The sequence below is a fragment of the Oxyura jamaicensis genome, chromosome 5 (genome assembly GCF_011077185.1).
Source record: "Oxyura jamaicensis isolate SHBP4307 breed ruddy duck chromosome 5, BPBGC_Ojam_1.0, whole genome shotgun sequence".
Taxonomy (NCBI): Eukaryota; Metazoa; Chordata; class Aves; order Anseriformes; family Anatidae; genus Oxyura; species Oxyura jamaicensis.
Window position 1 is genome coordinate 2,280,418 of NC_048897.1, and position 22,755 is coordinate 2,303,172.

The 22,755-nt window shown below is 37.6% G+C and overlaps 1 protein-coding gene across 7 annotated transcripts in view; it reads right to left on the reverse strand.

The window, feature by feature from the left end:
- Positions 1–22,755, reverse strand: part of MYBPC3 (myosin binding protein C3) — a 60,702-nt gene that overhangs the window by 20,561 nt on the left and 17,386 nt on the right. For 3 of the 7 annotated variants that reach the window (XM_035327613.1, XM_035327609.1, XM_035327615.1), the window contains 17 exons: positions 21,188–21,244; positions 20,401–20,403; positions 16,828–16,851; positions 15,912–16,078; positions 15,109–15,241; positions 14,873–14,875; positions 14,308–14,432; positions 13,603–13,708; positions 9,580–9,746; positions 9,036–9,201; positions 7,531–7,637; positions 7,376–7,405; positions 7,081–7,217; positions 5,482–5,559; positions 3,989–4,148; positions 2,428–2,532; positions 545–733 (listed from right to left, as the gene is read on the reverse strand). In XM_035327613.1, the coding sequence (XP_035183504.1) occupies positions 545–733; positions 2,428–2,532; positions 3,989–4,148; positions 5,482–5,559; positions 7,081–7,217; positions 7,376–7,405; positions 7,531–7,637; positions 9,036–9,201; positions 9,580–9,746; positions 13,603–13,708; positions 14,308–14,432; positions 14,873–14,875; positions 15,109–15,241; positions 15,912–16,078; positions 16,828–16,851; positions 20,401–20,403; positions 21,188–21,244 (1,757 nt within the window). The remainder of the gene's footprint in view (positions 1–544; positions 734–2,427; positions 2,533–3,988; positions 4,149–5,481; positions 5,560–7,080; positions 7,218–7,375; positions 7,406–7,530; positions 7,638–9,035; positions 9,202–9,579; positions 9,747–13,602; positions 13,709–14,307; positions 14,433–14,872; positions 14,876–15,108; positions 15,242–15,911; positions 16,079–16,827; positions 16,852–20,400; positions 20,404–21,187; positions 21,245–22,755) is intronic. The other 4 variants (XM_035327612.1, XM_035327614.1, XM_035327610.1 and 1 more) reach the window with 3 other exon arrangements.

A 22,755-nucleotide genomic window follows, 5' to 3' on the forward strand; every position in this document is an offset into this window, starting at 1 on the left:
TTGTGGCTCTTTGTTCCAAAGCTCTTAGCAGACAGGCTTCCTGAGGACTCTCTGCTCCAGCTCAGAGACTGCAGGAGATACTGTACTGCTGTGATGGGAAGGATTATTTATAGGAAATCATTCCTTAAATATTTTTTTAATCAGCTATCCTTTTAGCTGTGGAGAGGCCAGGATTAATGGAGTGCTGAGTGGGATACTGTGATACTTGCACCCATAAGGCAATTGGGGAAACTGAGAGGGACAGGGAAATTTCTGTCAATTAGTTCTCCTCCCTTCCAGATCCAGCTTGACTCTCACACTTCTAATTATAACAACTAAAAATTCATCAGCAATTTCATGAAACTGGAACCTCTGTGCTTTGCAGAAAGGGGAATGAGAGACAGAGAAAAGGAAGATGACGAGATGACAAAGGAAAAGGCTGATGAAATACAGTATAACCTCTTTCCTAACGTGTTCTTTTTATGTATAAGGACAGTTGAAGAGATGAAAATTGTCCTGTTCTTGCTTATGTCCTAGAAATAATATGGAGTGGGGTAGAACTCACCAATTGGCATGAAGGGTTGTGAGGCAGGGCTTGGCCGGGACATGCCAATAGAATTCACGGCATAAATCCGCATCTCGTAAACTACTCCTTCAATCATTCGCTTGGCTTCATAGGTTAGCTCTTTTAAAAGGTCAAAGTTCAGCCTCATCCATCGGTAGCTCTTCTTCTTCTTTCTCTCCAAAATATAGCCTGGAAGGATATCTCTTATGATGTAAAGGAACTGCAGATTATGATTTCACATGCAGGAAACAAGAAAAGCGAAAAGCTTTTCTTTTTTTTTTTTTTTTTTTTTTTCTATGACATAAAGAGCCAAATGTGATCCAGAATTACTGCATCTGAGTTCTGTGAAGCTTTGGCATTTTCCACAACTTTCCTTTTGTATGACTTTCTGTCTGACATTCTTACCTGAAGAATTAGACTTGTTGAGCCCCATGAAAGGGTGTAAGAGTGAAGATGGGCTGTGAGTTTCTTTTCTATATCTGCTAGATACAGATAATTAAGGCTGTAGTAGAATGCCTGTATCTGCGACAGTATAAAGACAGACAAGAATGCACACATCTTTTTCTCCAATCTTTAAACTTGCTTTTGCAACTTTTTTTTTTTTTTTTTTTTTTTTTTTTGAATGGATGGTGCTGCTTTTTGGCTTTCATTCAGGTATTCTAGTCTAGCTCAATTATTAGCACAGTCTTATGCTAATTGCGTAAGACTACTTCCTCATGTAGTGCTAAGAGTTGCTGGTGGAACGTTAACAAAATCATTCCTTTGACAGTGAAAACAAACCAAATAACTTTATGAAATGTATATCCTGGCAGCTATACAAACCAGTCATGGGCTTTGCCCAGTCAAGGGCAGGGGGTTGGTTGTGGCAACATGACAGCTAGTGCTATGTGTCTTTGCACCAAATACTTTGAATTCTTGCTTGCTTCCTCTCAAACAACGGACTGGCCCGGTAGTACCTTTTTTATTTTTTTATTCCTGCATAGGTAACTTCTGAATTGAATTAAAGGAGGCATGAGTCAATGCGGTCAAAATACTCAAAAGCAAATACAAACTCCTCTCTTCCAGGTATTGTGCAAGGGATTAAAAGAATTGTAGAACATTTCTATCTCTGGCATCTCCATGGGACTTCCATGGAGGTTTCAGTGTATTTTTAAAAAGAAACTCAAATTCCAGTGATCTTTATTAAACAAATTCCTAGATTTGGAGTCCAGAGGATTTTTTTTCTAAAATTGGCCAAGATCCTGCCTTACTTCCTTTTCCTTCTGAGGGTCACAGGGAGTTCTGTCTAACAAACACCATGCTCTGCAGAGAACTTACTGTGGTATGGGTGATACTCTTCCTTGCTTCAGCTTGTTTCCTGTATCACAGGATGGTTTTGGCCTCCAGTTTTAGTACAGATTTTAAAGTCATTAAAGAGTTTGAAATGTTTTGTGACTCGTGGTGTGTGGTTGTATGTGGAGGAGAATTATGAACTAGCTTTCTAAAAAGAAATAAAATGTATTGCATGAGTGCTTGAGATTGCAGAAGTCTGGATTTGATGTCTGACATGACCCCAGCTCTGTTCTGTTATTCCTACGGAAGGTCAAAGGCCTGTAGACTGACCTAAAATTTCTGTCTTGAACGGGAATGCTTAGCTTTAGCATCTTCTGCTTTGGTAACTTGCTGAAATATTTCTTGGATTCAAATAGCACAGGCAGGGGGCACCCTCTCCCTAATATTGAAGGTCCAGAATCGACCTATTTGAAAATTTGCTATTTTACTTTGTGTCTGAGGGTCAGCCTTCCTAGGGTGAATAAACTTATGAAATCCTTCGGCATCGTTGTAAAGGAGCAGCAATAACATGGGTGATGCTGCTGGCAACTTTGTGTTTCAGCACTTCTTACCAAGTACTGGTTGCCCACCATCGTATTTAGGTGGTTGCCATTGCACAGTGCAGTAATCTTCTCCAATGTTGCTGATCTTGGGAGCTTCTGGAGGGTCAGGAACATCTGAAGAAAACGTGAGAATGAATGGGAGCTGTTACTGTTTCACTTTTTGTCCACAAATCAATGAAATAATTGTATTTTTTTTTCTCTGCATATCATACATATATTCATACATATACATAAATCTTAAAAAATCAGACATCCTGAGGAATTTCCTAGTAGTAGTGCCATTAATCATGGCACTACAAAAGCGATGATAGAAATTTGTCAGATTGCAGCAGTAGATACAACATAGAATGCATGGTCTTAGTCCAGAGGGAATCCTACTTTTTGATGCTTCCAGGTTAGTTTGGTTTTCTTTTAAATACCATTTAATTATTCAGCTATCTTGTTCTTTTCAGACATAATCACCTTTTCGCAAAATGCAAGGTTTTGGGTAATCAGCTGTGTTCTAACTGCGATAAACCGCATCTAGTCGTCCACGACTGACATAGATTTATGCTATGAACCAGGAAAGACAAAACACACAGAACCCACTTTTTAGTGGGAGACAACATTGGTATTTCCTTCTTTGGTATGTAGTGAAATCTCTTGTAGATGGAGGATACTTCTTGCTTTTATTTTGTCCATAAGGAAATAAAAGTAGACGTGCTCATTTGTTGGCTCTTTTACCTGAAACCACTGGATAGAACTTTGCCAGGTGTTTTAGCAAACAGCTTCACCAGTCCTCCACTCACATGAGAACCAGCGATCCAAACCTAGTAGTAGTTTGTTCTCAATCCTGTAACAAGGGACTTGCTGCAGGGTTTTTTATTCTGTCTAGAATAAACTTTGTCTAGAACATAAAGGCTGCACCTCTCACGTATTTTGTTATTTTGGAGACATAAAAGATGAAAAGCAGTTAATTCTAGCTTTTAATACTGCAGATGAAAATAATTCCAGTTTATCAATTCACAGTTTGCTTATAACCTGAGCTTCTGTCATATACGTGATAGGGTATAAACAAGTTAAACGTGAGAAAATTGATAAAAATTACTGACTCAAAAACAGATTCCCCCCAGCTCTTCTGCGACTCACAGTGTCAGCCTGTTTATCTTGTATCTGATACGCTGCCTCTTTTTATTCCATTGGCTGCTTACTACTTACAGAAGGAAGTCATCTTTGTTTAAAAATGTAAAACACAACAAAATGACAGGAAGTTTATCTCATACTAGCCTGAGGTGTGTTCCTTAGAAGGGAATGTCATCTATATAATGTTAGGTTCATCTGAAACTGGAAACATAAAAAGAAAACACGTGGATTTCTACTGGGAGTTGTTCTCTTTCCTTTTCACATGGCAGGCAACTACCTATGAAAAATACTTCCGCCAGATTTTGTAACTGATAGTATTCCTGCCTTTATCATCATTTTCTGTCTATTTTTAAGCTTAAACTCAGAACCTGCGTCAATTTCAGAGTTGAGTGAGTTTCAGTGAACTCAATACACTTTCATGCTCTGCTTATTTCCTTCCTTCACTTACCAATAACTTTGACTGTGATATCAGCCTTATCTTCTCCCACTGGATTCTTAACTATAACTCTGTATACTCCCTCATCCTCCTTTTCAGCTCCTTCAATGATGAAGACACAGTGGTCTTCGTGCTTCTCCACGCGAACTCTGCCTTCAGACTCAAACAGAAGCTGTGGGCAGTGAAAGTAACAGAAAAAGTCAGTGCAAGTTGTGCCAGAGACAGCCTAATGAGCCTGTATGTGAGCTGGTGGAAAGCTTCATTTTGAATATTATCAATATTATTCAAAAGCTATGTTCCATATTTGTATGGAGAAAATACTCAAGAGCTATGAATGTTTGTATCTCTCCACATTTGTGTGGAGAAAAGAGAAAATATCGACTAAATGGCATGTGTAAAGCAAGTAATTTTGAAAAAAAATGGTTCTGAAAGTCCCCAGGTTGTTACGATTCATTGTTAGTTTCACACACCCGTTACTACAGATTCCTAATTGGGATAACTGCTAGTATCAATGTAAAGTTTTGTGGATAGCAGTTGTGTAGGTTGTAAATTCAAGGGGGGTTACAAATTCAAATATTTGAGCAAACATTCCTGTTCAACAATATCTACATCTGCCATCAGATAACAGATTTGACCAATTTCCTTCCAAAAAAGTTACCGTGTTTCTTTGTTAATGGCATCAGTGTGATTTCTGTCACTCAAGAATGTGTTATGGGATAGCTTTCTACTCTTGGGTAGACCTGTGTAGTGCCAGGAGTTGGACTCGATGATCCTTATGGGTCCCTTCCGACTTGGGATATTCTATGATTCTTCTCGCGACTGTGAGGTTTAAACATAACCACAGGAACTTTGCTGTGCGTTTGTAACGTGCTCTACTCTTTATGTGCCCACATATCTTCAGACTTGGAAGAAGCATTTGTGCCCATCTAGTGACTAGCACAGCAGAATCCTAACCCTGAGAAAGGGGCCTTGTTGCACAGCAAATGTGAATTATTTTGTCTCTACCAAAATCAAAAAGTTGTCTATTACAAAAAAGGAAAGTTGTTGGAGAATAAGTCTTCTTTTGACTGTTTTATACATACTTTGCTTACTCTTTTGACTCATTGTTATCTTTGTGTCTTGTAAGATTTTGTCCTAGTTTTCTTCCTCTAGATATTATTGAAGCTTAGAGGAAAAAAAAAAGTGGGGGATAAACATTCACAAATACATTCTTCTCTGTTTTAAACAACTTCTTTGATTCCTTGTAATCCAGCCACCATGTAATGGTGGTTAGAAAGAGATTTTCTGGACCAATACCTTACTTGAAATTCACTCTCCAGATCTGTTTTGCCCTTTCAAAGTCATTGGTAATTGCTGTTGCAAGGCAGGATGTTGGGCTTGCTGTGCTATTTGCTTCACCAGTTTTAATATCTACAGACTTGAATATTATTTTCTTCTGAATAAGACCATTTGTATGGAAAAAACTGAGCATATTTGTGTGTCTGCATAAATAATAAGGAACTTACCTTACTATCAGTGTTTAAATCACTGCTGTTTTCTGAGGGAGTCACGGAGTCATCATTGCTTCGAAGCAGGTCGCTTTTCTAGATAAACAAAGAAACCACAGAAAGCTGAATTTTCTGAGCAGAACAGTAAAGGTGTTTCTGCAAGACAGAAGAATCCATAGGTGTGCTGGGGTGCTTGAACATGGAGGTGTGAGAAAAGTGAAGAGCAAAGTGAGAGAGCAAACAGTGCTGGGAAGGAAACAACAGATACGAAAGTAAAAAGCAGAAATGGAAAGAGATATATCGGACTGTAATGAATTGAAGGAAGGATAAGTCAGCAAAACTGAATCTACAGCTTCATAAACAAAGATGCACGACATTCCTGCAGTACAGTAGTAACTGCTTGTGAGTCTGTGTGCATCCTGTGGTAAGTTATTTTGTATGGCTACAGAAATAAGGTTTACTTTTTTCTGTAACAATGGGATAGTAAGTCAATATAAACGTTTCAATGGTCAGAAATATAGTCAGATCTGTAACATACATAAAACGATGTATTCTGAAGCTTTGCTATTGTTTGCTTTGGATTTCAGTAGTTAGTGTATGCTATGCATTGTTCAAATCAAGCTTGGCTCCTTTTACTCATGTTGAGACCTCAAACCTTAGAACTAATAAGGTGTAGGGTTTGGAATGTTTGTATGCGACAGTCAGAAAAACTGCTTCTGCTTCCTTAAGAATAGATGAAAGGCCTTTTTGTTAGGTTCCATACTAATTCTGCATTGCAGAAAGAAGCCATAAATGGTACTAAACATGTCCACCTGAACAAAGAATGCTGCAAAATTGTGAAGAAATGAGACCGGGAAAATGAATATAATTTTGTCTATATCTATTTATTTTTGTGCTACCTATGGAAAGTGTAATGATGCTGTAGAATCTTATGCAAATTAGGTCAGTGTTTTGTGCTAGTTATAGCTCAAGAGCACACAGATGGTGAGGGGTGTGGATGTTCTGAGATAGCCAGGAAGGAAGCTCACTTAAACACTTCTGTGTCTAGGTTCTCATTTTTTTCTTTGATGTTTTGCAATTGCTCTGATTAGGCAAATAGCTAGCGTCCTTTCATTATGCCAAATACAGCTTTACCCCACTGATCTGCTGTGAGCACATCTTCACAAACTGTAGAATTATTGAGAAAGATGGTAAAAAGAAACTTCCACCTCCAGTACTTGTCCATGCTATCAGGTGAGATCATGGGGATGACCGATCATTAATTTCTTTTTCTCTGAAGTATTAGGAGAATAAACCTATATGGTATCCGACCATCTGCGTGTATGTATGTCTACTCATATAGATACAGCCCCTACTTTTGGAAGGAAAAAAAGTCAGGTTCCTAAAAAAAAAACAACAACACAGTTCAAGGTGACTCCTACAAAAACAGATAAATCCCAGTGAACTACATTGCAGCTATTTAATTTTTCTTCTTAAGTTAAAAAATAAAATAATTAAAAAAAGGAACATGAACATACTTTTAAATAAGAATTTTTAATTACAGACAAGTCCGAGAAAGAAAATAAATTTCCTGGTGTGGCTTTCTTGCCTCGGCTATAGTGTCAGATTACACATTACCTTGTTCACTTTCTGCCAGATGACAGTGGGTGTTGGATCTCCTGATATGGGAACATCCAATCTCAGTTTGTTCCCAGCCACCACGACAATAGTGTCAGGGGACTGGCCCAGACAGTCAAGGTGGATTTTGGGAGGCTCTATAGCAAAGGCAAAGAAACAAGTTTAAAATATGGTTTGAGTGTTCTGTATGAAAAAGAGGTGACTACTTATGTAAACTCCTCATTAAAAATGCAGATACAGTTTCCTTTGCTATTGAAAACATGTTTACTTGCATATAAATAACGAATATTCTTACCTTCTCTTGGTACAAAATCAATCTTGACCTCTGGAAAAAAAAAAAAAAAGGTAGAGATGCAAAGAGATTCTCCATAGTCTTTCCTGGTATGACCAGGATTAGTTCCATCCTTTTATCTCGGTGGAAATCTCATTGTATATTCTAAGATAACTTACCCAAAAACTGAAGCTTGGCAGAAAGGTTGTAAGCAAATCCCTGAGGGATGAACGAATAGTCAGCCTCGTCACCTGGCGTAACGTCCTCAATAGTTAGCTTATGGATTCTGGAAACACAAACAGGTACGTTCCCTTACCTTACCTTTCCAGGAGAAACAAAGCTATTTCAAGAGACAAGGTGCAGGCTCCAGGATATTAGCAAACATTACTATTTATTCTCCCCTTTCCCTAACATCAAGTCAACAACCTCTAGGGCTATAGGCTGCTCTGCTTTCAGTCTTTGAGTAAATCCATCTCAGCATGATGTCTGTGAGTGGATTTTTCTTGTCAAGGTAAATGTGTAGTCTACTCTGAATAGAGGAAGCTGTTCTCTGCTTCTGTTAGTCTGGTCATTTACCCTTGAAAAGGGCAATTGTAACACGCTGACTTACCTAATTTGATCAGACTGTAAATACAGTAAGCTGTGTAAAAAACAAGCTAAAAATTGATGTTCCATCCCTCTACGACTGGAAATTCAAAACAGAGTAGAGAAAGGGAGTACCAAGGAAGAATTTACCTAACATGTAGTACTAATGTATCTTAGGAAGTTTCCTGGTCTTGATTGCCAGTAAGAGTTAGGCTGCTAAGAAACTTGAGCACAGAATGGTGCAGTGGTGCTATATTAATCTGTCTCAACACTACTGTTAGTTTTAAAGTTACCAGAAATGTGTTTTCTAGATGATTTGAATACCAACAAAACATGGAATCCAAATGAAAACTGCAAACAAATTCTGCTGATGCACCACTGATTCCATACATGCATACTGTACTGTGTTCAGTTTTGGGCCCCTCGCTACAAGAAGGACATGGAGGTGCTTGAGCGGGTCCAAAGAAGGGCGACGAAGCTGGTGAGGGGCCTGGAGAACAAGTCCTACGAGGAGCGGCTGAAGGAGCTGGGCTTATTCAGCCTGGAGAAGAGGAGGCTCAGGGGCGACCTTATCGCTCTCTACAGATACCTTAAAGGAGGCTGTAGAGAGGTGGGGGTTGGCCTGTTCTCCCACGTGCCTGGTGACAGGACGAGGGGGAATGGGCTAAAGTTGCGCCAGGGGAGTTTTAGGTCAGATGTTAGGAAGAGCTTCTTTACTGAAAGGGTTGTGAGGCATTGGAACAGGCTGCCCAGGGAGGTGGTGGAGTCACCATCCCTGGAAGTCTTCAAAAGACGTTTAGATGTAGAGCTTAGGGATATGGTTTAGTGGGGACTGTTAGTGTTAGGTTAGAGGTTGGACTCAATGATCTTGAGGTCTCTTCCAACCTAGAAATTCTGTGATTCTGTGAAAATGCCAAATCACATACCAAAGCAAGCCTGTGCCTATGTGCTGATTGTGCATGAGACGGTTTTAACTTTTTCATTTTAGCTGGAGCCAGGACAAAGTCTTATTTTATATTCCTGTCCCCCTAAGATAATAATTCCTGTGGGTTGTAACATAATACCCAAACTTGTACATGCTTTCGGAAACCAGACTAACCTGCCAATGTGGGAGATCTTTATCCTTTCATCTGGTACCACCTCCTTGCCATTTTTCAACCAGATTCCTTTCACATTTTCGTCAGAAACTTCACACTTGAAGACGGCCTGGTCACGTGCCTTCACTGTCAGGTCCGCAATGCTCTGATAAACTTCCAGCTTCTTCTCTGATATTGCGAGAATAGTCAGTACACAAAGCAACAAATCAGAATAGATCTGTTAATAAACAGTTGGTGTGGCTTTACTGAGTAGAAAATGCTAGGGCTGAGCAAGCTGTTTGTGGAAGGGTGAAATACGAAGGAAAATCCACAGCATGCAGGGCTTTAACAAGACTGATAGCTAAGCCCCTGTTACTATCGGGTATCTGTTGCATCCGGTACACAGGTCTGAGTTCTCCTTGAGGCCTCTGTTATCAAACCTATGAAATAATCTTTTTCCCTGGCACGAGGATGATGTTACCCCTCTGCACTATCCTGGAGAAGGTTACCTTCAGCCTGTTTTCATGTCTTCAGATTCTCCGGTTTCATAATATTACCCGTGCTTACCTTGTACAATGAGTTCAGCGACTGATACCCCACCGTTGGTTTTCACGGTATAGTGTCCACTGTCCTCCTTGGTTGACTCGTTAATAATTAGATACTGCTTTTTTCCATCTTTCTTAAATCGGTATTTGAATGTTTCTTCCCGTGTCAGCTCAACTCCATCCTTCTCCCTGCAATGCCAAATGGTGTTATCTTGCTATGGGTGGAAGAGGTAAGTAAAAGTCAGCTCAGCGTTACTAGAGACTGAAGGACACAAATCCAATCTTAGCATTTCAAGTGAACAAAAGTGAGACTATTTCACAAATGCTAGCAGAACCAGAACTACTAGGGACCAGAATCTTACTAGCTTGACCATGAATTTTTACTGCATATTTGACTTCTGGTTCAAGGTTGTTCTATCACAAGCAATTTCTTGATTCTTATTACTTATATACATGTTGTAGAAGATACAGGGATGAAGAAATACCTCACCAGCAAAGAAGATACTATCTTAAAAGCTGCCATAAGGTAATAAGGACTTGCTGAAATGACTTCAAAGTCTTAATTTTCCTGATGTGAATTGTAGTCATTATAATTTCATAGTTTGTGGGCATCAGTAAAAGAAGAAAAATTTAGGATGGATTTAAATGAAAATGTATTTTTGACTTTTTAGTCCTTTCTATTCAAAGATGCCAGAGTGTATTTAAGACATTACTAAATTAAGCTTCACCATGCAGCCTAAGAGGAAATTTAATTATTGTAATTTCCAATCATCATGAAAGGAAGCGAGCAGAGAGGATTCAAGCTGTTTAGTCAAGGTCACACAAAAAAAATGTAAGACTTTTTATAGCTTTCCTGTCCCTAATCCTAAAGAACATAAACAAGATCCAAGAAAATAACTTGGAATTTCTTCAGCTTGACCTCTTTTCGTAGCCTTTTATATTTTTTATTATCAGAATATATTATCTGAATACCTCTGCAGTTTGTAAACTTTTTTTTTTTTTCTATTTGATATTTATGTGAAAAAAAAGTAGAAAAAATGTAATGCTTTTAGTAAAGTAGGAGGTTGCTTTCTATCTAGTGTTATTTCCCTTATTTGTTGCTGGTGACTATTCAGCTTAACAAATGTGCTTACAGGCTAGGAAATGGCAGTGCTGCTTAGGGACTCATTAGAACGCTCTATTTCTAATCTCAAAGTAGATACATGCAAAGAAACCTTTTGCCTGTGTCAGAGTCTGCTGATGTAAATCACAGATTAAAGCTTTAAGCAGAGACATGCATCCTAGTTAGTGATTTAGGTGTACCTGCTGCAAGTTCATTTCAAAATACCTACACTTTATCCCCTCCTAACTGTCCTTTAGAGTACAGCTTATTGGAATTTACAGTGGGATTAGAAAATCCCTGGCCCACCATCCAAATCACAGGGCTACAACAATAGTGAGGGAGGAAGCAGAATGCTTGCAACACCACATGAAACACAGCGCTTAGTGTTACGCCAGGATAATGTTTCCTCTGGTAGCTGAGTGGCAGGAGTCTGATGTCAGGTGCAAGCTGTTCTCCTAGGCTGATGCTCTTGTGTATGCACTTAGTTGTGGAGCAACTGCTACAATGCAATGCACAAACCTTTGTTGAACTGCTGAGAATGGACTATAACCTAGAAATTCAACACGCTGCTGTGACAAAAACAGGCACGCACACGCCGTGGCTACTGTTCCAAAGATGAACTTCTCATTTATTTTGGTGAGGTATTTTGACATGTGGATTGTCAAAGATATTTCAATATTGTCTTCAGGCCTTGGTTAAGAAAGATCTCTTGAAATCTTGTCTAAATAATGAAAATAGACTATTTGCAACGAGCAGTGTCTTAAAACCCCAGGAAGGGAATAGCGTATTTATCTTTTGTTTGATTTAGCGACTGTGAGATTGCTGGTGAGTATGAGCAGAGTGTTTGCAGATGGGTGCACTGACAAACAGTGGAATGATAAAATTATAAACTGCAAAAGAGACCTCCCAGGCATCGCCTGACTTAAAATACTGTTCTGCTGTGGTGAAAAGGGAAAAACTTTATATGAAGTAATATTATAGCCCCTCGCTTGGTAACTGGAGCAATGAAGCAGAAATATCAACTGATACTAAATTGTAAGAAGAGGATTTTATAGAACCCTGGAAATGTTAGTGTAAGGACCAATCTAGGTCATCTGATCTAAACTCAGATACCAGTGACATAGGAACTGCGTAATAGTGGGGGCACACAGATTTATTGTTATTATTAGATGATTACAGTTTGTTTTCATTTGGAGCTGTTTGTATCATCATTTGGATGATACATCCAGCATCCAGAGATGGAAAAATCAAGTCAAAACTACATATTTTAATTCCATCTTTTTCTTCACTAATTGTATTATTTCCAAGGCCATCTGAAGCTTAGAAATGACTATTCCTTAGTCCTGTGTAAGAATAACATGAGATCTTTCTAGGTGACTGAAAGGGCAGTCTTTCCTGATCATTATGAAGAGACCCACATGATGACTTCTCCAAGCCCTGGTCTGATGGCCACGCTTCAGAGGCCGAAGGCCTTATCTGTCTTGTGCAAGTCACGTATTTGCTTCTTTTCATGTGCTTGTGACTTCACCTCCTAGGTTTAAAGGGTGCAAGAACTGTAACAGGTGCCTTTAGCCAGTGCCTGTTACTTAGCTTAAACCGTAGAGCATTTCACCTAAAAGGACATAAAACCAGAACTGTTTCTCCATACCATATTTCATGTTTTTTTTTTTTTTTTTTTTTTTTTTTTTTTTTTTTCCTGGACATTTCTTTCCTGTGTCTTTATTGCCAAAGAGCAATGAGTGAGTCTCACATGAAAACAGTTATGTTTTGTAGATGTGTGTAGTGTAAATATCTAGCTGCTCAGTTTTCTGTTGCTATGCATCGAAGAGTTTCTCTGACCACTTGCTGCATTTCAGGCAGAGACAGCTGCCGTTTTGCCCTTGTCACAGCAAATGCCCATCCCACAGATAACAGCTCTGCAAGATGTATGGGAGTCGTTCAAAGGCATAGGATCAAAGTGTGGCAGCTGCAATGTGCCCTGAGAGGGACAGAAATGGTTGTCCCCATCTCTTGTGACCAGGCATCTGTAAGCAGTTCCTGAACAATAGTGTGTGTGTGCCTGTGCATGTGGTTTTAAGAGCGTAATGCATATGTTCTACCAGCTCTTGGGCTCTATTTAAATTCCCAGTTCCTTCCTTTGGGAGAGCAGATGAGTGATAGCACTTTCCAAGAATGTAATGGGCATTGTGGGAACAGTTGAAAACCATGTGCCTGAAGCTGTTAACAAGCACAAGAGAATTTCATCTGGTAGAGAAATGAAGTGAGAACAGTGTGCCTAAGGCCTGGTATGTGAGCACTGCTTGCTGTGCCTGCCCAGGCAGTATGAACCTTCCAGCTTCCCCTCAGCTGGAATGCCCAACAAAATTGACTCTATGGGCACAACGTTTGTCATCTTAATCCTGCTTGCTGCATATACATAATGACCGGCTTTGCAGGATCACCACAACAGATATGTTAAAGTAAGTCAATGGCCTTCCCTCTGTCTCAACAGACACTGACTTTTTACCTAAGGAAAAGAAAATCTCACTGCAATTGAGAAGAGCAGAGCTCATCACAATGTGGAGCTGATAAGGCTGTGTAATAGTTATGCGTTGCTGTCTAGCATTTAGAAAGCTTTAATGTTAACAGCTCAGTAGAGTCAGTAGCATCCTGTAGCTGCAGAACTAGAAATTCTAGAGACACTTATAAAATATCTACATTTCATTTGTTTTCTGTAATGTTCTGGCCTCTCAGTTTCTACTCAATATTTGTTATATAGGAGGATAAATACTTTTTTTTTCTTTTCTTTCCCTGAAAAGCAGTGATATAGGATGCAATCATCATCTTTAGTCCACAGCTCTTCTCCACAGACATTGGTTCTAGAATGTCCCATGGCCTGTTTCTTATTTGTTTTTTGTTTTTTGTTTTTTTTTTTTTTTTTTTTTTCCTTTTCTATTCCCTTACCATTTTACAGTAGCTCCTTCCTCAGACACTTCACACTCAAACTCCACTCTCTCTCCAACCATCACCATTTGGTCCTCCAGTGGGTGAGTGATCAGGATTGGAGGCTCTGGAAATGAAGAGGCCTTTATTAAAACAATATTCTGAAAGGCTGAATGTCAGCGGTAGGTCTCAGTCTGCGCTCTACAGGAAGAACCCCTGATAAAATACATGCTGATGCTTTCTGAGTTGGAACTTAAGATTTACTATGCTGGATCAGATTACCAATATTATCAGATGACCTTTTGGTATTTACTTAATGAGACAGAGTACATAAGATGAATCAGTTTTTGTATATATTCCAAAATTCTCAGACAGAGGCATTATTTTTCTGTACTACTTGACCTGCTTGTAAAGCTTGAGGTAAGTATTTACCTTGAACAGAATCTAATTTCTAAAGTAAGTTTCTAGCCCTATTGCTGGAAAACAAAGCACTTTCCAAACGAGAATGAATAATTATTACTGAGCTATTTTCCTGTGCTTTCTCAGTTGCAGCTATAGGGAAAGTCTGTCTTCCTTTAGCTGTAAGAAAAATACCAACTTTGATAGATCTCAGATTTTGTTCATATGTTTGAGAATTTGCTTTGAGACAACTAATTTGAGAGTAAATAAGGATTTAACTAATTTGATGCTAAATGTTAGGGGGTAGGTTTTGCTGCCATTGCTCACCTTTTACAAATAATTCTGTGAAGCTCTTCTCCTCACCTACCACACATTCATATGCTGCATCATCAGCCAGAGAGCAGTGGTTTATGGTCAGGATTCTCTTATTCCCAACAGCTTCAAAAATATATCTGAAAAGAGAATCTAAGTGTAATTATCTGAGACTCTCTCCTTTGGACCCTGTCTTCCCCTGCCAGGCAGAGAAGAAAGCTCCCCACTTCTTTTCTGACATCAGTGGCAAGGTTTGTTAAGATTCAACCCCTGAATCGCTGTTCTAGAACAGTGGGCAGAAACACTGTTTTAAAAACAAGCACAGGGGGGTTATGGAGATCTCTTCATACTGAACTGAGGCATACAAAGTCCTGTGAGTGGTGTTGCAATGCTGGGTACTGTAGGTGCTTTTCTAACACAGACACAAACCTACCATTAAAATTCCTCATCAAGGCTCCAGCACCAAATCACTGAAATTTTGGTTTTACAAACATGCTACAGCAAAATATATCCCATGTAAGAAAGTAATTTTGAACCCTGGATATATCCATAAACAACAGAGCATTATCAGAGGACTTACTTGCTAAGTAGGTAGATGTGAGCATCCCGTTCCACATGAAGATATACAGAGCACAGGGAAGAAAAAGAAACAGCCATGAGAACAGTAAACTGGCCACAACTTAATGTGCTACGTAGATTCTTTCATTGCTCCTATTTCTCCCAATTTTATTTGTTTCTTTCTAAGTATAGATAGCTTTTCTACTTTGTCCATGCTTCAGGCCATTCTGTGTTTCATTTCTCATACTTCTAGTTTACCTGCCGCTCACTTGGATCTCCTGTCCGTTCTTCAGCCATTTCACGTCAGCATCTGGATTGGCAACTTCAACCATTAATTTAATCTTTTGTCCTTTGTCCACTTGGTAAGCTGGATCCAATTTCTTGAGGAATGCTGTGATGAAGAATGATTTTTTAAAAGAGTATCTTTTTTTTTTTCTTTTTTTTTTCTTTTTTTTTTTTTTCTTGACATTCTCTGTCAAGAAAGTAAATCTTCATTCCCTGTCCTCTTATTTAATGCCATCTTAAACCTTCTCCACTTTCTGCATCCGTTTGCATTTTTACCATTTCTTTTTGTCTGTTCTTCATCCCATGCTGTCTTATGTTATTCATTAATATGGAATGAAAGGCATGTGATATTAACTAAAATGAGCAGAGTAGAATATTCTAAATCAGACATAAATATGTACTTCAACGCATCCTAAATAGAGTTACAGCTCTGACCACAGGAAACTGATACTTACCTTCTCAGTACTAAGGAAAGGCAATTTACCTTCTCTGCTTCTGACTTTTAATACAAATTAGTTAAAAGTAGGTAATTTATACTTGACAAGACTAGAAGATGCTCAAGAATCCCAAATGCATCATGCTTCAAGTGTTTTTAAGAAACCTTTTTAATGGGAATGAAATGCAAAGACATGCAAAAATTGGAAAAGGAAACTGTATCACACTCATACTTCCCATGCTCTTGTGTCTGGCTGCTGTCCAGTTGATGTTAATATTTGAAGAACTCCCAAACAAGAACATACATACAAATGTATTTGGAAGAAATACAGCTTTCCAACCTGTACTTTTTTTCTCTTCCTTCTTTATGCGTTTGAGGCGTTTCAGCATCCCACGCAAATCTGTGATACCATACTGAAAAGCAATTTTCTCGTATTCAGAAGGAGGAGCTTTCCTCAGGATTTCCCAGACATCTACATCAGGTTGTGATTCAGTTTTTCCATCACCTCTGCAGAAAGATATTAGAATATCTGAATGTCGCTACTGAGAGAATTTTAAAACAGCTATAGTCTTGGCAAGCTATGTGTAGGTTTGATGAAACCATTTCTTAATAAATAATATAGCAGTCTAACTTTTTACTATATTATTACCCAAAATAATTAAATTAAACAGCAGACTAGTTTTTACTCTAATTTATATATATGATGATTAAAATCCAAATACTGTTCTAAAGGATTTACTATCTAATAGCCAAAGCTAAAAAAATTGTAACTTCCATTAACAATAGATAATTTAAACACAGGGATGTACTGTCCTGTGATGATCATATGCAAAACACGGCAAAGCAAGGAACAGAACTGATATCTTGAGAATACTTTAGAAACAAGGTAGTTGTATTGTGTTAACAAGAAACGAGTCCTTTTCTACTCAGGACATTTTTCCTGCATGCTAAAATGAATCACAGATTACTAAATATCTGTAAATATAAAATATCTATCATCATTTATAAAGGCAATTGTTGGCTTTAGTCATCTATGAAACATAAAGGCACACTGATGAGTATTAGCAAATGAGACAATATTTACAATGGATGACTTATTTTATGGTTTAACCAAAGATCTAGTGATTTCAGAAGAATTAATGTTTGCTTTAGCAAAACCAAGCAAAAATTTGGGTGTCTGGCCTGGGGAAAGACATTCTTTCCCTGTCATCATATTTTAAGTTTACAAATTGAGAAAGAAATTGGTGTAATCTTACCGATTTACAGAGCGCAAGAAGCTGCTGAACTCAAGAACGATGCACAGAAGCGTTTGGAAAAGCATGCAGCATCCCAATAGGCAAGAAAGAGGGCATCATGTGTTAATACAAGAGAGCCATGAATGTCATCTTCACCTTTAGCAGAATAAGCCTGTGCTTCAGTAGCAGGGAAATGAAGGAACTCGTGCAAAAGCTCTGAAATAAGCTTAAGAAAAATGCTGTTCCCTAGTAAAATCAAACTCACGCAGTTTGTACAGTTTCACTCTGCAATCTAAATGCTAAGTGTAAACACTTCTACTTGTTCCTAATTATGACAGATGGATTTACAGGGATCTAAGTAGCTTTACTTAGCCCTGTCTTCTTGGAGTCGTTGCCTGTCACTGCTTGCATTTTGAGAAACAGAGTAAGGATAAAAGAAGTAACATTTTCTTAAAACTTTCTGTAGTTTACCTAAACTTCCTGTGGTTGCTGTTTCTGTTATCACCAAGACCAAGCAAACCTCCAGTGCAGCAGAACACTCCCATATAATGAAGTTGCGTACAGTGGTAAACCCCAATAAACAGATCGTTTATGCAGCAGGCAGTGCAAAGAAAAGTGGAGGGTTATGGTGTGCGTTTTCATTTTTTTTTTTTTTTTTTTTTCAGGAGAAGAACAGTCCCATTAGTCTGTGAGAAATACTGTTACTTAAAAAAGCATGACTGTAGTCAGTCTAGACAGTAGGTGTAACCAAATATTTCTAGCACTCCTGTGATTTCCCCAAAAGGGCTTGTTTATAACAAGAGAGTTATGTTTATTAAAGTACTTTGGATTTCCAGCATCGTTGTAGCTCTTGAACAGGAGGAAAAACCCAGTGAATGCAAGTTGAAATACAGCATGCAGTATCTCCTATCTTTAGAGTGGCATAGCACTCACTAAGCACTAAGCCCTCATTCACTAGCACTCCCTGGATTGATAGGTGTATCTGAAGTTTGGACTCTTTGCAGTAAGTGCAGTCTACTGAGTATTTGCTTTGTCATAGCAGTGCATCAACATTACCCACAAACTTAATCCAAATTGCTTTTCTCTATCTACCTACCATTTAGTTCATGATTACGAATAGTCTGTCATTCTGCAAAGCAGAAGGCAGGACAAATGAACTGATTTGCCAACTGAGTTGTCAGATAGACCAAGATCTTTTAACACAACCAGTTCTTGGGCAAGTTGCTCTGATCATACCAATGAACATTAAAATATTTCCAAATACATATGAATTGGAAAAATAAATAGGTACATAAAAGTAGGAATATATTGTGTTTCTAATAAAATCTTTGTAGTAGCACAATTAATGTTCTATAGGGCAAATTGTATCTCAAAAGAAAATTTAAAATCATAGGAGATAAGAAAGGCTTAACAGGTTCGGATACTCTCATTTTCCATCAGTCCTTATATAAATATTGGTGGTCTCTCCGTCTACCTGCCTACTTATGTGCTCATTATATACTTCCATTCCTTTACTTGGAAGTTTGTGGGTATCATTATTCATGAAGTTTTTTGAAGTATTTTATGTGAGCTATTTTTAAATACATCATGAGCAAAATCTTCCAATTTGGAAGCAATTCCACAGCCTAATATATCTCACAATTGAGAAGACTTCCTGAATTTTTGTTTTAGCTTTTCCATTAGTCAGTGTCATCCCATTTTTAGATCTGGCAATACCATTTTGGTGCTGTTTCAGTGCTGTTTCCATGCAAGCAAAAATAAAATAAATTTGAGCCCTTATGCTCAGAATGTAGTTTCTTCCTCCTAAATACTAGTATTTTCTAGTTACAGGAAAAAGCTTTAAGTCACATGTACATAACAAAATGGTACTAAAAATCAAAGGTTTTAATTCTTACAGTGTTGAATTGAGTACTGAAACAGAAGAAAAACTTTCTATGTCTCTAAGAAAAAGGTTCCCCACTAGTCCTTTTCACCATCTTATATTTGCTAAAACATTCTTTTTGATTACATAAAGCTACAGTGAGGCCGTACTCTTCCACTGCCAACAGGAACTAAGCGACGTATGAGAGCTTGGACTCCTGGAGTTTCTCCCACCCTTACACTACTCTCCGTGACGCTGGGGACCCTTATCCAGAGTGATAACCTCATAGGTTAAATATGCACTTGGGGGCATTAAGGTGCAGCTTAGTGAATCTGCTGTAAATGGAATATGCAGCTGATATGTTTTAAACATGTGTGGAGGGGTTAAAAATAGTTTTGTACATCCCAGAGATGGTTCCTTCCTATCCCATTACTGTCAACTGATTGGACCCTGTCAGCTGTCACCTCCTTCAAGGTCTCCACTAACTTTCCCATTTAATAGTTCTGTGACAGCTGTTCCCTTCCTCTTCCCAATGACCTCTCCTTGGCCCATGACATCTGTATGTCAACACCAGTTAATTAAATTACAGCAATAGGAGATACAGTATTAAATGAAGCTGTTTCTATTACAGTGGGAATGTTCATTACCTCGAGATTGAGGGCACTTGTAAATTAGGTGGGACAAAGAAATAATAATATTCAATTCTGTTTGCATCTACATAGCTCTTGAGAGTTCCTCAGCATGAGCTCCGTTTTTTCTGTCTTATTCTAATGAAAAATGCTTTGATTCCATGATAAGTTTTTATGCCTTTCAGTTCTCATTAGTATAGGAGTGGTCTTCAACCCATGTTGAAGTCACAGGAAAAAGCTTGTAAGTCACATGTACATAACAAAATGGTATTGAAAGTTAAAGGTTAACATTCAGATTGAACTGAAACAGAAGAAAAAATCTCACTTTCTATGCCTCTAAGAAAAGGCTTCCAGCTGTGCACAAAATTAAGCTTTTTTTTTTTTTCCATTTATTCAAAATTTTAAAAGAGAAGAAAAATAAAAAATAAAAAATGATTCATTATTATTTTTTTTTTGCCTATAGAATGTGAGTCTACTGATATTGTTTATAGTAACTTCAGGAGCCAGAGAACGAGGGAGTGGGCATGGGCAGCAATCAGAAGTGTGCCCAGAGTGATGGGATGATAACGATCAATGGAAACCTTACCCAAAATTAAATATTTTGTAACAGGGAAGCCTGTACATTTACGGAATAGGTGACCTTGGTAATGTGTTTGCTAAACATGATTAGGGGTGTATGGAACAAACCTTGAGAGCATATTTGATAGGCACCAGCATACAAATTATGCAAATTATCTGTGATCAAAGAAGAGGTTCCCATTTCTACTTTCTATAACAATAGGAATTTAAACCAACAGACTATTGAGAAAATTTGATAATTCAAGCACTATTTAAAGCCGCTAATAAAAGAAAGCAATGATGAAAAACAAAGGACATGCAGAAAAAAAAACACATTGATTTGTATTGGATAGTTCGTCCTTAATTTCTAACTGTTTAAGAGCACTTCTATCTCAGAAATTGGAAGTTGATAATTTTCTTTCATACTATATAATTTTTTGTCATGCTCTACATGTAAGATGAAAATGCATGCATTATTTCAAACCAAATGGTTCTTATATTCAGTGTGACCCATGCATTTATAATCAAATGAAGTAGAAACCTTACTCTCTGTTGTCAACAGTGGAATCCAAAACATCCAGATTACAATGGTAGTAAAAAGAAAAAAAACATATGTAGAGAGATTATGAAACAGATGTGTCAAGGACAGACAATGGGAATAAGAAATTCCACCAAAAAAAGTGGAATTTATAAATATGGAATATAAATGTGGAATAAGTATAAAAATATAAATTTATAAATATGGAATATAAAGTGGAATATAAAACCAAGAAATAAGAGTAAAAACAGTAAAATATGTTATATAATATTTATACAATACAGAATCTCTATTATTATTTAAAAATCTGTATATAGTATATATAGTTGTATACTATAATAATAATAATAATAGTAATGTTTGGATATCTAACAAAAATGCTTCTCTTCCCAGTTCTCTTATGCCATGTGTTATGAAGACTTAAGATAAAAAGTTCTTAGTAAACAGCATTATAGACGAGTATTGTAATTTATTTATTTATTTTAGTGAAAAGTTTGGGTGGAAGCAACTAATTGCACTGGTCCCAGTCTTTTCTTTCTTGGGAAAATAAAAAAATATTATTTAAAAATATTTATTTATTTGCTCCAGTATAAACCCAGAAAGAATGCAGGAAGTCTTGACTGTCTGGGGAAGTTGCCCTAAGTACTTGCTATCCTTTTTCCATTCAGAGCTGCTTTAGAAAAGATGCAAGGATTCTGAACTTATTAAACTCCTGATTGCTCTAGTTCTAGTGTTTTCAGAGTTATTCTACAGAAGGTAATTTGATTTCTCTAAGAGTGGTGGATTTTTACTCACCTCTTTTTCAGTAGGGCACTAAAATTCAACTCGCCAGCTTCGTCATGTCCCTCAGTACTGTGTAGTAACGGAAAAATGTAATTAGTTTTAGAAGGAAATGGAAATGAAACTATATCATGACACAGGTGATAGATCTGTGCAGGGGAGTAGTGGATGGGGTTAGAATGACTTGGACTCTGACATGGGACGTGAGCTAATTAAGCTCTTTTTCCATATTGCTCTAGATACAGGTTTAAGGAATTTGTTTAATGAACTTGTATTTTTTCTGTACTGATTAAGAAGAAAACTGTTGAGGTTATTAATTTAGTGGTCATATTGATCTGGAATGTATTGGTTATCTTGTAGATGTTGCAGGAGCTCTCATTTAGAATCTTTAGTGCTTTTAGGAAGCTGTAATTTCAGGAGTATGGATATTGTTTGTAGTGGGGGGCAGTACTAACCCAACATTTCTGAGGGACTTCCTCAAGTCCAAAATCACTTTTTTTTTTTTTTTTTTTTTTTTTTTTTTTTTTCCCCTAGTATTTTATCTATTATACCCAGCTGCAAATGAGTATCACATTGCTGGTGCTTGGGAGAGCAAAAGGAGGAATCCTGTGATCTGACATAGAACCTGAGATGAGGTTCAACATACGATTGTTCAAAAAGCATCATGGCAAGCGAAGTTGTGATGAATTGATTGATGAGAACGAGAAACAACCAGCAGGAATTTTTTGATATGTAATTATGTTTGTCATATGCTAAACTCAGATGGAGCACACAATGTTATTTTTGGTCTTCTGAGTCAAATGGGTTTCAGCTGTGATTCTGAATGTTTGAAGTACAGAGTTTTCTACTAGTTTTCTACCATGAAAACTTAGCACAAAGTCTCTAAAATTACTTATTTGGGCTTAGTTCCTAAAAAAAATCACTCTGGGGATTTGTTTTGGAAGTACTGAGCTGACTGGGAGTTAAACCTATTTCCTGATTATTTATCATTCAATTTACAAAAACAAAAACAAAAGGTCTTTATGTGCATTCAGGCAGGGTTTAGAAAGTCAAAATGAATTTTCTTCACCTCACTTGGTCTCCCATCATCAATGTTCAGAGTCTCCTTTACACCTCTGTTGTCTTGAGAGTAAGAATCAGGTGATAGCAACAAACAGCATTCAGATTCCTCCAGCAACACCTTATCCTTCATCATTATTTTGTACACAGAAAATACTATTTTCATGTGTACCAGGGGTAGCAGTAGCACAAAATGCTGTCTCTGACAACACAGAGTGCTAGTTACTTGAGTCAGTCTGTCTGCAGGACTGTAACCAGAATGTAAGGAAAATTCCATATGGCAGGAACAAATATAAAAATATGTAAGAAAGCAGCTTCAGCTGATAAAGGATGGGCATTTTGCCTGTACTGGTGATAAAAACAGCAGGGAAATAAGTGCCAGACTTTTTGTGCTGCTTGACAATGCAAGGTTGATGAGAAAAAATAACAATTCAAAACCATTTTTATTTTGAATCAGTACTATTTTGAATAAGTTGTGGGAAGAGATCTGTTTATTAAGAAAGCACCATATTTACTTTTGTGAT